The sequence below is a fragment of the Cucurbita pepo genome, chromosome LG04 (assembly GCF_002806865.2).
Source record: "Cucurbita pepo subsp. pepo cultivar mu-cu-16 chromosome LG04, ASM280686v2, whole genome shotgun sequence".
Taxonomy (NCBI): Eukaryota; Viridiplantae; Streptophyta; class Magnoliopsida; order Cucurbitales; family Cucurbitaceae; genus Cucurbita; species Cucurbita pepo.
Window position 1 is genome coordinate 7,246,300 of NC_036641.1, and position 14,730 is coordinate 7,261,029.

General features: G+C 35.7%; 3 protein-coding genes across 3 annotated transcripts; 1 reads left to right on the plus strand and 2 right to left on the minus strand.

Annotated features, from left to right (window-relative positions):
- Positions 1-98: 98 nt before the first annotated feature.
- LOC111793820 (peroxisome biogenesis protein 22-like) lies at positions 99-7,862 on the minus strand. The gene is made up of 8 exons (XM_023675870.1): positions 7,597-7,862; positions 3,130-3,366; positions 2,325-2,372; positions 2,023-2,085; positions 1,833-1,934; positions 1,229-1,294; positions 736-837; positions 99-622 (listed from the first exon to the last, which is right to left on the minus strand). Exons 1-8 carry the CDS (start codon positions 7,702-7,704, stop codon positions 518-520), a joined length of 831 nt encoding a protein of 276 aa, XP_023531638.1. The 5' UTR covers positions 7,705-7,862; the 3' UTR covers positions 99-517.
- Positions 7,863-10,255: 2,393 nt separating this feature from the next.
- Positions 10,256-10,657, minus strand: LOC111792935 (B-box domain protein 30-like). Its single transcript, XM_023674564.1, has one exon. It carries the CDS (start codon positions 10,655-10,657, stop codon positions 10,256-10,258), a length of 402 nt encoding a protein of 133 aa, XP_023530332.1.
- A 1,746-nt stretch (positions 10,658-12,403) lies between these two features.
- LOC111792939 (cysteine-rich repeat secretory protein 38-like) lies at positions 12,404-13,712 on the plus strand (the record flags this gene model as incomplete). Its single annotated transcript, XM_023674570.1, has 3 exons — positions 12,404-12,413; positions 12,542-12,595; positions 12,682-13,712. Coding segments are annotated over 3 exons (978 nt in total), but the record flags the coding sequence as incomplete, so codon positions are not given.
- Positions 13,713-14,730: the final 1,018 nt, after the last annotated feature.

Consider the following 14,730-nt stretch of genomic DNA (forward strand, 5'->3'; position numbering starts at 1 on the left):
CTCTTTCAAGCAATTCAATGCAATATTTGTATAATTCTAAATTGAATTATGGAAACCGTGGGAGGGGTTTTGAAATTCTAAGAGATCATATTTAGATGTAGAAAAATAAATTGGTGTATAAATGAAGTCAAAACTAAAGAGCTAAAAAGGGGGGAAGGGGCAGTAGAATAAGGTTTCTCAAAACTAAAGAGCTAAAGGTTAGTACAACTTGGTGTGATGGACTAGGCATAACCTTGGGGGATAACACAGTAATTGGGCGGGTTCGAAAAACAGAGCCTAAGATTTCCTAAAGATGGGGAGAGCATCTTCATCTAATTGCTGCTATCCATATGCCTATGCACTTATTGGGTTGGGAGTAACACAGTCACTTATTAAAGAGATGCACTTACAGGATGAAACAAAAACCGAGCATTGCCTGAAATGGAGATCATTTGCAGGAAGTAATGCGCATAAAATCGAAGAAGAAGAACACAATTGAAGAAAGAAATTTCTACAAATATTTCTGCTGCTCTCTGTGTCATGTGTATTGAAAGAACTGCTCCAGTGATGCCGAGGTAAAAACATTGGAGGCTGTCCGGTCAGGCTTAACTTCAGTTATGTGAAGCTGACACTTGATGTATCTCTGTGGCATAAAAACAAATTTAGCAGGCTGGTCTGAAAAAATATTGAAAATTTTGTTCATGTCCGATCACCCTTCATATAATCTAGCCACGGTAAAATTTAATGGAAATATACCGCAAGTTGAGAAACGATTTCAGGATCCGAGTCAATATGCCAATCAGGTTCTAGTTGTCGAACGAAAGACCTCCGCCCACTTTCTGTGCTACAGAAGAGAACCTAAACACAGCAGGTGGTACAAAATTTAAGATGATATTAGTTAACAAAGGAAGCAAAAAGCAGCTGAAATTATATGAAGTGATGATATCGAGATGACATGTCAAGAATATAAAAAGTTCAGCTAGCTTCTCTCTGGCATTTCACAGGTCTTAAAATAAGAAAAAGAGATAATTGACAAAATGATGTCAAATGCTCATATCATTGCAGCAACCGAGAAACAAGAAAATAAATAACTGAAAAACACTAAGATTCATTTTATCAACCTTAAAAGGAAAAAAAAAAAAAAAGAATTCAAGTCCAGGTACTGAAACTATGAAGAATACAAGAAGGATAGGCAATAGAATCCGACTGAGCAAAATTAAACAAAGAAAGTTCATGTATGGGGGTCAACCTTATCCTTGATCATGTCACCTGATGTGAAGACACCAGCATCTTCCAGAGCCACAATAACCTTTCTCTGCAAAAGATCTTTTTTTCAGTATTGAAATTATTGATGCAATGATAAATGAAGATACTGCAAAAAAAACGCCTATAAATCCTGGAGTTTTAGTGAATAGAGTGCAGCTCCAGAACTACCATAAATAAAATAATCCATATGTGGACTTTGGTATTTGAAATTTAAAAAGATTCAAGACTAACATAACTAAAGTCGAATATAAAAGCCCTCTCAAGATGTTCGTTGCACTGAAAATGAGATCAAACGCATGCTATATTTGGAAATAATCGCAGTAAAAGCCAAGTATCAGAAAGCATAATATTTTTGTATTGAAATAAAATTTTAACGCTTCAGGTTAGCTTTCCAATATATTTAGATGCTAAACGATCTTTTTTTTTTTTTTTTAATTTTTGTTCAAGTCTGTGCATGGTTTGACTGTAAAGCACAGAGAGAGAGAGAGAGAGAGCACAATCTTCTCTGCCAATAATTGTAAGCGAGAAAACATTTTACAGCGTTCACTAACATTTTAAAAGTTCATCCTGACAAATTAAAATCTCACCTCGCTTTCCTCATCCAGAACTCTTTCCATCAAATAGAGATCACAATGTTTTGTGATCTCTAAAAGCACATCCACGACAGAGGACCTCACAGTTGCTTGATTCTGCCAGTAACATTACAAAACATCAAACCCAACCAAGCTTCGTTCTCAAATATCATTTCATTCCCAAATACACAGATAGGAAAAATACCACATCTTGCAGCTCTTCTGAACTGTTTTCCTCCAAAATGATTCCAAGTAGACGGCAAGTTACCTGAAATAACAAGAATTTGGAATCAGAACTTGCCATTTCAACATATGTTTTATATGCTTGTACAAGATGAATGCCAACTTCAATGGGTAGGCTTTTGAGCACGTAGAATGACAAATGTTAAATAGCAAGGTTAAGCTTACGTGTGATGAATGGTCGATGGGATAAAAATGTTATCCATTTTTAATGAAATAACTCATTGCAAGACATAAACATATCGGGCTACTGATATGTTTGATTACCTTTCTTCCGCCACCTAGCTTCTGTCTAACAATTTGCTCCAAAGTTGGCTGAGGTAAAACCAGACACTCATTGTAAATTAAGTAATTAATAAGTAAAAAATAGTAAAAAAAAAAAAAAAAAGAAAAAAGAAAAAAAAAAGCATGTTTAGTGTCCGAAAGAGATCATTTAATGACGCTAATAGAATTTGATTGGAGAAGTTAAATGATTAACTGACTTAAATGATGTGGTTCTGGAATTGTTGACCCAAGTGTATACACATAGGAAAGAGAGAAAAAGGGAGAATGATAATGAGAACATTCTATGCTGTTTGTTTTATGAGTGAGCTAGAGTATCGTAATGATTTGTTGTTGCAGGAGGTTTTTAAGGGTGTTTATGTGAGTAGAGGATGTAGGTTTTTGCTATCTGTTTGTAAGACTTCTTGAGAGTATTTTGGAGAGATGGAAGCCCTTGAATCTCCCTTTGCTTCGCCAAAATCATTCAGAAACAGATCAGGTTTTATCACAAGCATGCATGCATAAATACATACATGCACGCGCACACACACAAATATATATATACACAAACACACACACACTTGCCACATTGGAATTGACTAGATATGCTAAGCCACATTATCATATAATTTTCCCAATAAAATTTTTGCTAATATCAATAATGGAATAATGGTTCTAGGAACCTATTTGAACTATGTCCTAAATCTCATGAGTTAATCTATATGAAACTTAAGGATGAAAGTGAACATTTCAAACTATAAGCACATATGTTTACGAATTTCATGTCAGGCAAAGAAAACCCGCCACTTACCTTCAATGGCCGGTAAAATTCATTGTCAACAGTTTGTGCACCTGAATCCTCTGATGGAGAACAAGTTGCAGAAGTAGTCAATTGGGAATTTGAATCGGTGCCAATGTCAGAGTTGCCTGCTGCAGAAGTTTGCCTTTTCCGTTGCCTTCTGTGATGTTCACTAGGTGGTTTTAACATTTTCCATGAGAAGATTACAGCCAGAGCAAAGCCCGCAATAGCACTAAGAGACCGCAGATTCTGCAACAAATTAGATCATGAGACATTAAATTGTCATCTTAGTTATAGAATACCTGTTACACCTGCCATAAGATCACAGATAATTCCCCAAGTCTATCAAAAAGAGGAATTTATAATTTTTATCAATGTTCCTAGTCAAACCATCAAAAAGGGAAGGCAAAATTTGACACAACTATATGAAGAGATTATTAATTCCCCAAGTCTTATCACCGAACTGTTTACACCCCTACTATTAGTGACATAATTTGTTTTCAGATCTCCTGAAAACCATCTACTCAGCGGTCAAAGAGGGAAGGCAACAAAGGAACTCTAGGTCTCAACCCCCTCAAGCATTGAACTTCCCTCTTGATTTCCCATTAAAAATGACTAAGAAGATAATAAAAAAGGCATCCTCTGATCACATTCCAAATTTGGAACCAAAACCTTCTCCTTGAGAACGGTAATAACAAATTATGATCAAACAAATGATACCCATTTTTAAGGTTAAGTTAAAAGACCGAGCCCTTCTTCTTTTTACTTGTCACTCATCTTCGAGTATGTTGACAATGAGGATGGGATCCAAATTGTCTGCTCCTACAAACACAGATATTTAATAGTGATTCGAGGATGAATTGATTATAATCCCTCTTCCAACACTTTTTCCACGCCCTTTTGAGGTAAAACAATCCAGTCCAGGAGTTTTGTTTGTGCCTAGGAACTGTATCGCCTTTCCTACCTCTTCTTCGGTGAAAGTAACCTCAAAGGAGGCTACTGGCTGTGGATCAATTGTTCTCCAGTCAAGATTGTGGGAAGATTCGATGAAGGTGTTGACCTTTGTGTATAACATGTAAAAGGACACAAATTATAATACAATTTCATCCTCGTTTACCAAACTTTTGCCTTGTGTTGATAGAATTACCATGATGGTACTCTTTCGTTTCTTTGAAACCATGATACGATGGAAAAATTTGGAGTTTATGTCACCCTCCTCTAGCCACCATTTCTTACATTTTTGTCTCCAAGATTGCTCTTCCTTCGCTACCAACAAGATAAGTTTTACTTTCATGAGCTTTGTGTTGGACTAAAGTGATGGAGCCAGTTTCCTCCCTATGATCAAGTAGAGAAATTTTAATAAGGAGTTGGTTTGTTTTTGTGGAGATACAATTGAAAACCTCCTTGTTCCATTTCTTTAAGACTTCTTTTAGCCTTTTAAGTTCATTGATGAAACTGTGGCCATCCATGGAGTGGCGTGTTCTTCCACCAATATTCTACCATTAGCAAAATTCAAAGTGGTTCAACCACATATTCTCGAAGCGAAAGGGCAAGGGTCCCCATTTATAACAGCCCATGGAAAGTACAATGGGATAATGATAAGATGTAAATGTATTCAACCCTCGAACACCAGCATTACTAAGTTTTCCAAAGAGATCTTTTGTAGCAAAAAAATTTTCGATGTGTCAAGGTGAGTGGAAATCTATTGTTTGACTAGGAATAGAGACCATTATTGAGGGGAAGGTCCATGAGTTCACAGGTTCCTAGTGAATTTTCCGTTAGATTTTTTATGTGCCCGCCGAGAGATATTGAAGTCGCCAAACAATAACCAGTTTTCTGTGCAAAGGCAATATAGATCTTGTAATTCCTAGCAGAAGAGAGGTCTTTCCTGATATCTACAGGGTCCACAGGTCTCTGTTATCTAGAAACTGTAACCGTCAGCCAATGTAATGTGTGGTTAGGGTGTAAAAACCTTTGGTGACTCCAAGATGATTAGAGTTGGGTTATTCCACTTTACTAAGATCCCTCTCGATGTTTCTGAGGCATCCAAAGATGTCCAACCAATATGTCATGCACTCCAAAGGGATTTAACCATCTTGAAAAATGACCATAATGGGATTGTATTTGAGGAGGAAGGTCTTGATGAGGGTTCTCTTTTGTCAGTCTCCCAAACCTTTAAGATTTCAAGAGATAATAATCATAAAAGGTATTGACCACCCGATTGTGACTTACTATATTTCTTATAATTGGTGTTCGAAAGGAGGCCAACAATCTCTCTTGACCATTTTCTCTATTTCTTGGTTGTATTGGGCTTCTTGTTCCTCGATAGAATAGCCATGTTCTTTTAGCCATGGTGCTAGGATTTGAATGGTCAGTACTAGTGTGAGTTTTTCCGATACCGGGGTGACTTCTTCTTCCTCTATATCATTATGCTTTTCTTGAAGAAAAGTGTCAAGCTCTATATTCGCAAGGATAATCTCTAGTGGTGGGAGGGAGAGATCAAAAATACCCATAAAAGGGGATTGGGGGAGGGGGCGCTGTGGAGAGGGAGAGAGTACTAGATGCATATTCGTCATTGGATTCTTGGTGAGAGCCGACAATAGAGAATTTTGTTACTGGGATGAGGAAGGTTTTTTGGTTCTTTATGATGATGACATGTATTTTTGGTGATGTTGTCACAACTTGTGGATCAGGGATAATAAGTGGTATAATAGATGGGATTGTGGAGGTTGGCGAAAAGTGAGGTGGGGGACTTGTGGTCTTTGGTTTATGTGGGGAGGTGGGCTTTTATATGTGGAGGTAGGTTGGTCGGGTGGGAAAGCTAGGGTCCACAAGGCATGGTCAATGGAGAGGGTGCGAGAGCTGGGCTTGGCTGAGGGGTTGAGCTATATTTGTAGGGGTGGGCTTGGACAGTTGGGGGCAATCTGTGGTGGATAGGGGTGATATTAACCTTTTTAGGGCTTTGGGGTATGACCTCTACCTCTATGATATGTAGGTTAGGGACTGTTGAGTCGTACTTGAGAAATCCTTTTTGGTGATGTGCCTAGGTGGTTTGACCAAGGGTATGGTCCAAAGATGCCTCTTGATGTTTGTGATAACCTCAATATCCACGACTATGCAGATTCCTTTCAATGATGCATCATCCTCGACTATGCAGATTCCTTTCAATGATGCTCTGACGCCATGGAAACCCATAACATCAAAAACAAATCTCCATTGAAGCAAGGGTCTATATTGACCATAAGGGAGAGTCTTTGATGATGATGGTACAAAGACTTCGATTGGTATGAAACCCTATGAGTTTTTCTTTATTCAGATGGTGGGTTCCATTAGGCTCACATGCAATAATGTCTTTTTGGCACTCTCAACAAAACCTCCTCATGCATCTCCTATGTGCTTCAAAGTTTCAATATCTCAACAATTGAGCGGGAGATTTTTTTTTAATCATCCACTATATGAAGGAATCATTGGGATGCTCAAGTGTTACTTATCTGACTATGGTTCTAATTTCACCCGATAGTTTTCCATTTTTTGTCAATCTTAAGCAATTAGACGGGGATCTTTTTTTTTTTTTTTTTTTCCAAGAGAAGAGACTACAGTTGAAAGTTTTTCTTCAATGAATCTCGGTTAAACTTTTGATACTTTCTTCAAGTGAGATATGATCCTAGTTTAGACCCTTAGAATTGAGCTTTTTTCTACCATTTTTTCTGTAGTGTATGCCGAGGCTTTGGAAAAAGAAGTTAAGAAATTCAACTTCTATCCCTGGTCATTAATTAAACTTCTCTCATCACTGGTCAGTGCATCCAACATCCACAATTAAGCTGTTCCTCCAACTGGCCATATTTTATGGACAAAGGCAGAGTTGTCATCTCCATCCTGGAGATATTTGTGTTTAGACCTCTTAAGCCATAAAACTTCCTCATGTTGAATCCTTAGTGTAGTCAATGTTCGTATTCGAAATTCCACTTTCATCCAGCACGTCCAAGACAAGAATTTGAGTCTAAAAGATTTGATTTTAAGGGAACACAATGCCTAAAGAAAACTGTCTTGCTATCAATTTTATCAATGACGGACTATTATATAAAAAAAACAGAACATCGTCGAGCATCCAGTCTAAGATTACTGCTCACAAACAAGACAATCTTGTCCAATTAGTATATAGCCATAGCTCACGATACCGGACAATTTCAAACACTCGTCAGACACCAGTCATAGTTTACCACAGTGAAGACTAGAGAAGCAACAATTTGGTAAAGCAAACAATCTTACCGAACACATTACAGCATTAATATATCAAATAAGAGAGCCAAGACGCTTTATGTACCAATCATGCAAAATTATCATGTCAAACATTCCACAAAACTTCCGGACCGGTTAATACAAAAACTAGAACGAGTAGCAGAATTTGAAAACACAATTCCCAAGATTCTACCGCAAAATTCGACGAAAACGAATAGACAAAAGGAATAGAAAACAAACTCGGCTTTGAAACAATATCGAGAATAAACTGGATAGCTTGACGCTTATATTACTCCCAAACCGCTTGATCAGCCGAACGAGCGCCTCTTTTGAAGAAAATTCCGCCATGATAGAGCCCTAACACACTGTAACAGCCTTTATAATTTTCCGATAATTCGATAAATATCAGAGAATCGCATCCCTCCGCCGCCGATGCTCGCTGGATTGTTACGGCCGAGAGAGAATTTGCTTCCCCCCTTCGTGGCTCGTGCGACGATGAAAGCTTCGACAGGCTTCGTTACTTATCTTATTACCCGAAATTTCCCGGGTTTTTTTTTTAATTAATTAATTATTTATTTATTTATTTTAATTTTTTTTAATTTTATTTCGAGGCCAATGCCAAATGGTTACTTATCCACACATTTTTATTTTTTATTTTTTATTTTTTATTTAACAAAATTTTGATATCTTATATATTTAAATTGTCACGAGTAAAATGTGAGACTAAACTCAACGATACCACGATATCATTTATCTTTATATTGTGGATGAATCAAAAAGACTCTCACAGAGCTTTTGTTCATTGAGTAGTAAGTAAGAGTTCTATGACGTTAATTTTGAAGAAAACCATCCGAGAAGAAGAATTATTTTGCCAGAGTTTGGTCGTGTGAGATCTCACATCGGTTGGAGAGGAAAAAAACACTTCTTATAAGAGTGTGGAAACCTTTCCCTAACAAACGCGTTTTAAAACCGTGAGGCTAATGACAATACGTAACGGGCAAAAACAGACAATAACTGTTACTAGTTGGCTTGGGCTGTTATAGGGCGAGGTTTTTACTCGAAACTTCTCTCTTAAAATTCTCTTTCCAAAGTCAATTACTTTCCATGATTCTTGTATCTAATTCGTAATCAAACATTCCACCGTTTTAATAAAGGAATCAAATTGAATCACGGACGAGAGAGAAAGAACGAATTTTGAACATTAGCTGAAATTTTATGAAAATGTGCGTGCGATTAGTATGAACGGAGCAAGCTCTTTGCTATAAGCACTTTATAGTGGCATACGATAGAGCCTATGTGGGTGTGAACAGAGAACTTTCAGCTCTCCTTTAGCTATGAACTGGCTAGAGCAGTCAATAAACACGAGAGTGGCTCTTTCCTATGTTATGACAACATTACGGATCTATTAAGAACACAAACCATTCAAGTAGTGTAGCTTTTAAGATGATAGTTTCCATAATGATACAATAAAAGTTTAGAGTCGGAGCTCTGATGACATACACAAGGACTAGTGAACAGTTAACCAAACTATCTTGTATTAGAAAGAGCCCGATAGGGTTTCGTGATGATTATGCTCCATGGTGTCTACCAATTAAAACGAACGAATCAAAAGATGCTCCCGACTAGAAAACTATGGACCATCTGATCTAGACTCCTAAGTTGAGTCCATGAGGATGACTAGAACTGAAATGCTAGTCTAAGGAAGCCTATAACTCGGATACGCAACATTTATGTCCAACCATGATTTAAGAATTAGTAGATATACATAAACGTTAAAACGATTCAAGAACTTAAAAGTGATTTAAGACGAGACAAGAACGACTGAGTCGAACTTAGATTTCTTTAATTCAGTGTAGCTCTATTTAGCCGAATAATCCAACCGAAAGGTCGTTGGACGGTCAGCTTTGGTCGGAAGTTGTTGGCACATCCCATCAAGTTTGGTATTGTTCTTTGCTCACAAAGTGGTTCTTTAGGTGATTGAAGAAGCTTTGTTTTGCCTTTTCTTCAACAAGTCTTCACCCTTTTCTTCCTCTATCTACTTTCTTTCCCAAAATTCTTCTTTTTAAGCCAAACGAGTATCTACTTTCGGGTGCACGGATTCCTATATTATCGGTGCTAAGTAGCTAAATGGAAAAGGGTATCAATCTGATCAAATCTACACTGATCTCGTACAAAGTAAAGAGATATGTTCATTGATAAAGAAAAGGTACGAGAATAGTGATAAAGTAGAATCTAAATCGATAATTTTGCTAACTATTTTATATACCAATGTGTACATAGTTTTGTTGTGAGATCCTATATCGGTTGGAGAGAGGAACGAAGCATTCCTTATAAGAGTATAGAAACTTCTCCCTATTAGACTTGTTTTAAAATCGTGGAGCTAACGGCGATACCTAACGGATTAAAGCGGATAATATCTACTAGTGGTGGCTTCGAGCTATTACAAATGGTATCAGAGCTAGACACGGGGCGGTGTGCTAGTGAGAACGCTAGACCTCCAAAGGGGGTAGATTATAAGATCATGCATTAGTTGGAGAGAGAACGAAACATTCTTTACAAGGGTGTGGAAACCTCTCCTTAGTAGACATGCTTTAAAATCGTGAGACTGACGATAATACGTAACGAGCTAAATAAGACAATATCTGCTAATGATGAATTTAGGCTGTTACAGTTGTAGACATATCATCGACTAAGAGGTTAGAAGTTTGAATTTGTTACTCCATCGGTCAATATGAGCCATCTATTTCCTATATAATATTACGAGAAACACGATCTTAGTAAATATAACCTTAATTCAGACTCCATTCATGATTTTCTCTCCGTTTAAACATTTTTATATCATTTGAAGTCGACCGTGCGTTAATAACAATAACGAAGCTGAAATCTCGAGACGAGGAAATCAAAGAAACAAGCAGCGAGTTACCAAATTGTCCTCAAAATCACGTGGATGACAGGGATAATTTCGGTAATTCCTCTCCACCAAACCTCTCACAATACTAGGAAGCAGGATCTCCATTTCCATGGAAGCTCCCAACAGATATCTCTGCGTATGGCTCTGGCACGTGCTGCACAGAAGGCACCGCACGTGCCGCTGCGCTAAGAAATTAGCGCTATGAACCGACTTGTCGCACTTTCCGCACAGATACGCTTCGTCGGCTTGGCAGTACATCGACGCCCTCGAACCGCAGAGCTCGCACGCCACTGGCTCGCCTCCCCCGCCCGCAGCCGTCGTCTTGTCGATTCTCCGCCGCCGCTCGACGGCGGGTTGGGGTGGTGCTTCTTGCTCTACTCCTTTGCACATCAGAAAAGCTTGATTGTCAAGGCAAGGCTTTGAGCGTAATGAATTGTTGTTTATATATCGAAAGGCTTCAGAAAAGGACAAAGAAGGAAATTAAAAAATATATAAATTATTTATTTATTTATTTATAGATATTAAATTACAAGTTGCCCAATTCCGAACAAAATATAGTTCTCGATTTCATGGTTTAATGGAAGAAGGGTTCTTTTTAAAACTAAAATATAATATTTATTTATTGGTTTTTTCAGAAATTTTTGGTTAAATTACTAATTTAACCCTTCATTAAAAAAAATATTATAATTTAGCCTCTATAATTTTAAATACATTTTAATTAAAAATTTCATAATTAAACTTTTTTTTTTTTAGTTTTAAAATTGAATTTGAAATTTAACTAATTTTTAGAAAATACAATTTTAGTTATATATTTAGAATTTGTTCAATTTTATTATTTTAAATATTTTTAATATACCTTTAAACTAATTTATTGTTATTTTGGAGTATATTTTGAATTATGTGACAAAAATAGTAATAATAATAATAATTTTACGTGCTTACTATAAATTTAATGAAAATGATTATAAAAATAAAATTATTTTTTATTAATATTAAAAATATATAGACTAAAGTTAAGTATATATATGGAATTAAAATAAAATAATTTATCAGAAATATTATTTTTAATTTTTTGAAAAAAAACAACTATATGATTGGATATTAAATAAGGGACAGGAAACGTGAAAATTCAGATTGAAAATAAAATATTTTAATTCAACTAGATATTTTAAAATTGAATAATTTAATAATAAAACAATTAATTTTTTTTTTAGGTGTTTAATATTCGAAATTTGTATGGCCAAAAATGAAAGGTTTTTGCAAAAAGAGGCTTTTTGGGGCAATTTGCAAATATCCAAATCTGTGGGGCCCACTGACTTTTATTTATTTATTTATGGATAGGATAAAAAGAGACGGAAAATATGTTTTGGCCACGTTACTCACTCTCCTCCATTAATTAATTAATTATATTATTTTTTATGGTAGAGTCACGTGACATGCTGGTGACGTGTTCATATGGAAATGTATAATATTGGTGGGCCTAGTCCACGTATTATGTACACGTGACTCATAATCGTTTTTGCTAGAATAAATTTTAAAAAATATATTTAAATTTTGGTGAATATTTAAGAAATATTTATATTTTTTTTTGTCAAATATTCTAATAATTTTTCTGGGGTAATATTGGAGTTTTGAAAAGAATAAACATAATTTTAGAGTTTCTTTAATTTTATTTTTATAATACCATTAAATTTAAAAAAAAATTATAATAAGTTAAATTTTAAATTTTATTTATGTTTAAACTTGGTCTAATAAATTTTTAAAATTTCAATTTTATTTTTAACATGTCGATGAATTTTGAAATGTTGAATAGGTTCGTTAATTTTGATTTTATTTCATATTTAGAAATTAAATAATGTATTAAATACATTTTTTTTTTGTTCGTCAACTTTTTAATTAAAATTTCAATAATACTCTTATTTGAAAAAAAAAATTAATTAAAATAGTGAATTTTAAATAATATATTATTCCAAAAATACCCTTCTTTTAAAATTTTCTTTATTACCCTTAATTTATTTTATAGAGAAAAAAAAAACTTTTGATTATAATTGTGACAACAATTAAGTCAAAGTCAACAATTTAATTATAAAAGAAAGTAAAAAATTTCGGCTCATTATTTGACCCACTACATTCTTTTTCTTTTTCTATATGTAATTTTTTTTGTTTATTTAAAAAAAAAAAAAAACTAAAAACTAAAAAAATTACCTAAAAAGTTGGTGAAAAATTATTTTTAAGAGTGGTTACGAGAATAAATTTGAATGGTTTCGGGTCAACCCATTTTAGTTTACAAAACCACTAGTCAACCACGTCTATCAACAACCGAAATAAGTTCATAATCCAACCAAAATCGTATAGATTCGATTGAGTTATGGATTTTTGGAGTCATCGAATTTTTTTAATAACCTAATCCAAAGTTTATAAACTAAACCGAAAACATCTCATTTTCTTATATTATCGTAAGAATTCTCGGCCTCCAATTATGTCACCTAAGAAGAAAATTCAACAATTCCTTTATATATATAAACAACAAAACCCAATCCATTTAAGCTCATCTTTGTCCAAAGCGATGAGGCCTTCAAAATCAACCACTTTCCTCTTCCTCTTCGCTCTCATTCTCCTCTCCCCATCGGTCTTCGGCGAAGACATTGTAACTGACAGTGCGTTGCTGAATCATATTTGCATCAGCTTCGACAACTACACAGCCAACAGCTCCTACGCTTCCAATTTGAACCAAGCCTTCGCCCAATTAGCCTCCAACGCCCCTCCTTCCGGCTACGCCCAAGCCACCATCGGCAAAGACCCACAAACCCAAGTCAACGGGCTCGGTCTCTGCCGCGGCGACGTGTCGCCTGCTGATTGCAAGAATTGCATCGTCACGGGCGCCGACGAACTAAAAGTTCGATGCCCGCTAAGCAAAGGAGCTGCGATATGGTTCGATTATTGTCTGTTGAAATACTCGAACGCTCAATTCTTTGGGAGGATTGATAATAGGAACAAGTTTTCTTTGGTGAATGTTCAAAGTGTGGAGGGTAATGTGACGGTTTTTAATGAAGAAGTTATGGGTTTGCTGTCGGATTTGGTTGAGAAAGTTGGAGGAACTCCTAAGCTTTATGTGGTTGGAGACAGGGAAATTGAGGGGATTAAGAAAAGGTTGTATGGTTTGGTTCAATGTTCGAGGGATTTGTCTGTTGCTGCTTGTAAGAAGTGTCTGAGTGATGCTGTTGGGGAGCTTTCGAGGTGTTGTGATGGTAGAATTGGTGGAAGAGTTGTTGGAGGGAGCTGTAATTTTAGATATGAACTTTATCCTATTGTTGATGAGCAAAAATAAATGGTATATTATGAAAGAATAAAGTTACTATATAGTTTGTAACGTTGTATTGAAATGACGACGAGAGTTATTAGCTCGAAAGTCGTTTGGTTTAAGCTATATTTTGTGTTCTCGGTATGACTGTTTCTCTTATATGTCTAACCGTGCACGTTTAGAAAAGGAAGTTGAATTGATGAACAAGCAAATTGAGGTTAACGCTTGCAGTAAATGATGTCATTTTTGTACAAAATCAAACATTTGTGAGAATCTAATGCCTCGAATATCTGAGGGTTCATCCGCAAGGTTTGTCCATAGAGGGTGAGTTAGGGCCTAAGATCAGGTCGAAAGGCATAGTCGATGGACAATAGGTGAATATTCATGTACTACCCTTTGTTGGTCCCGAGGGACGGAGGATGTCGAGATTCTTCAAAGAATCCTGTTGTAGAATCATCGCGTATGGCAGTGTGTGGTCATGCCACCGCCTCCAAGTTTAGTGATATTCGAGAAGGCCATGAAGGATGATTCATCACCGGAGATGGGTGTTTTATTGTTGGATATAGATAAAAGAAAATATATTTGTTACCTAAATATTGGATACATAAGCAAAATACTCTTACAATTTTCTCTCTTATACATCCAACCGTGCACTTTTAAATTGTGGTGGTAGTTTTATCGAATAATTTTTTCAAACAAGTGGGATGTTATTAATGCAAGCAGGTCGAGACAATTAGGTAAAACGAGACCTTTACGTCACCTAATTGCCTTCACCTCAACATGCTTCGGGCTTGGGGTCAGACACGTATCTGTTGGCTGTTGAGTTGTATGGAAAGTCGTATGATTTGACTCGTAACCATAATTTTTGAATGATATCTATATATTGTGGTGATTACATTCAACAATTTTTTGTTAATACAAAAATTAAGAATACTCGATATTTTTTAAATTTTCTTCTAGAAGGTTGACTTAGCTTGGTTTGAACTTGATTGCCATCAACACTAACACAACTAAGAAAATTATGGAGGTCATATTAATTCATGAAAATGACCCCTATTCGGGGGACATCAATTATTAAAGTCAACAATTTCAACTCCATTATTTGACTATACACACTTGTTGATTTTTTTTTTTTTTTAAGTACAAATCAAGTCAACAAGTC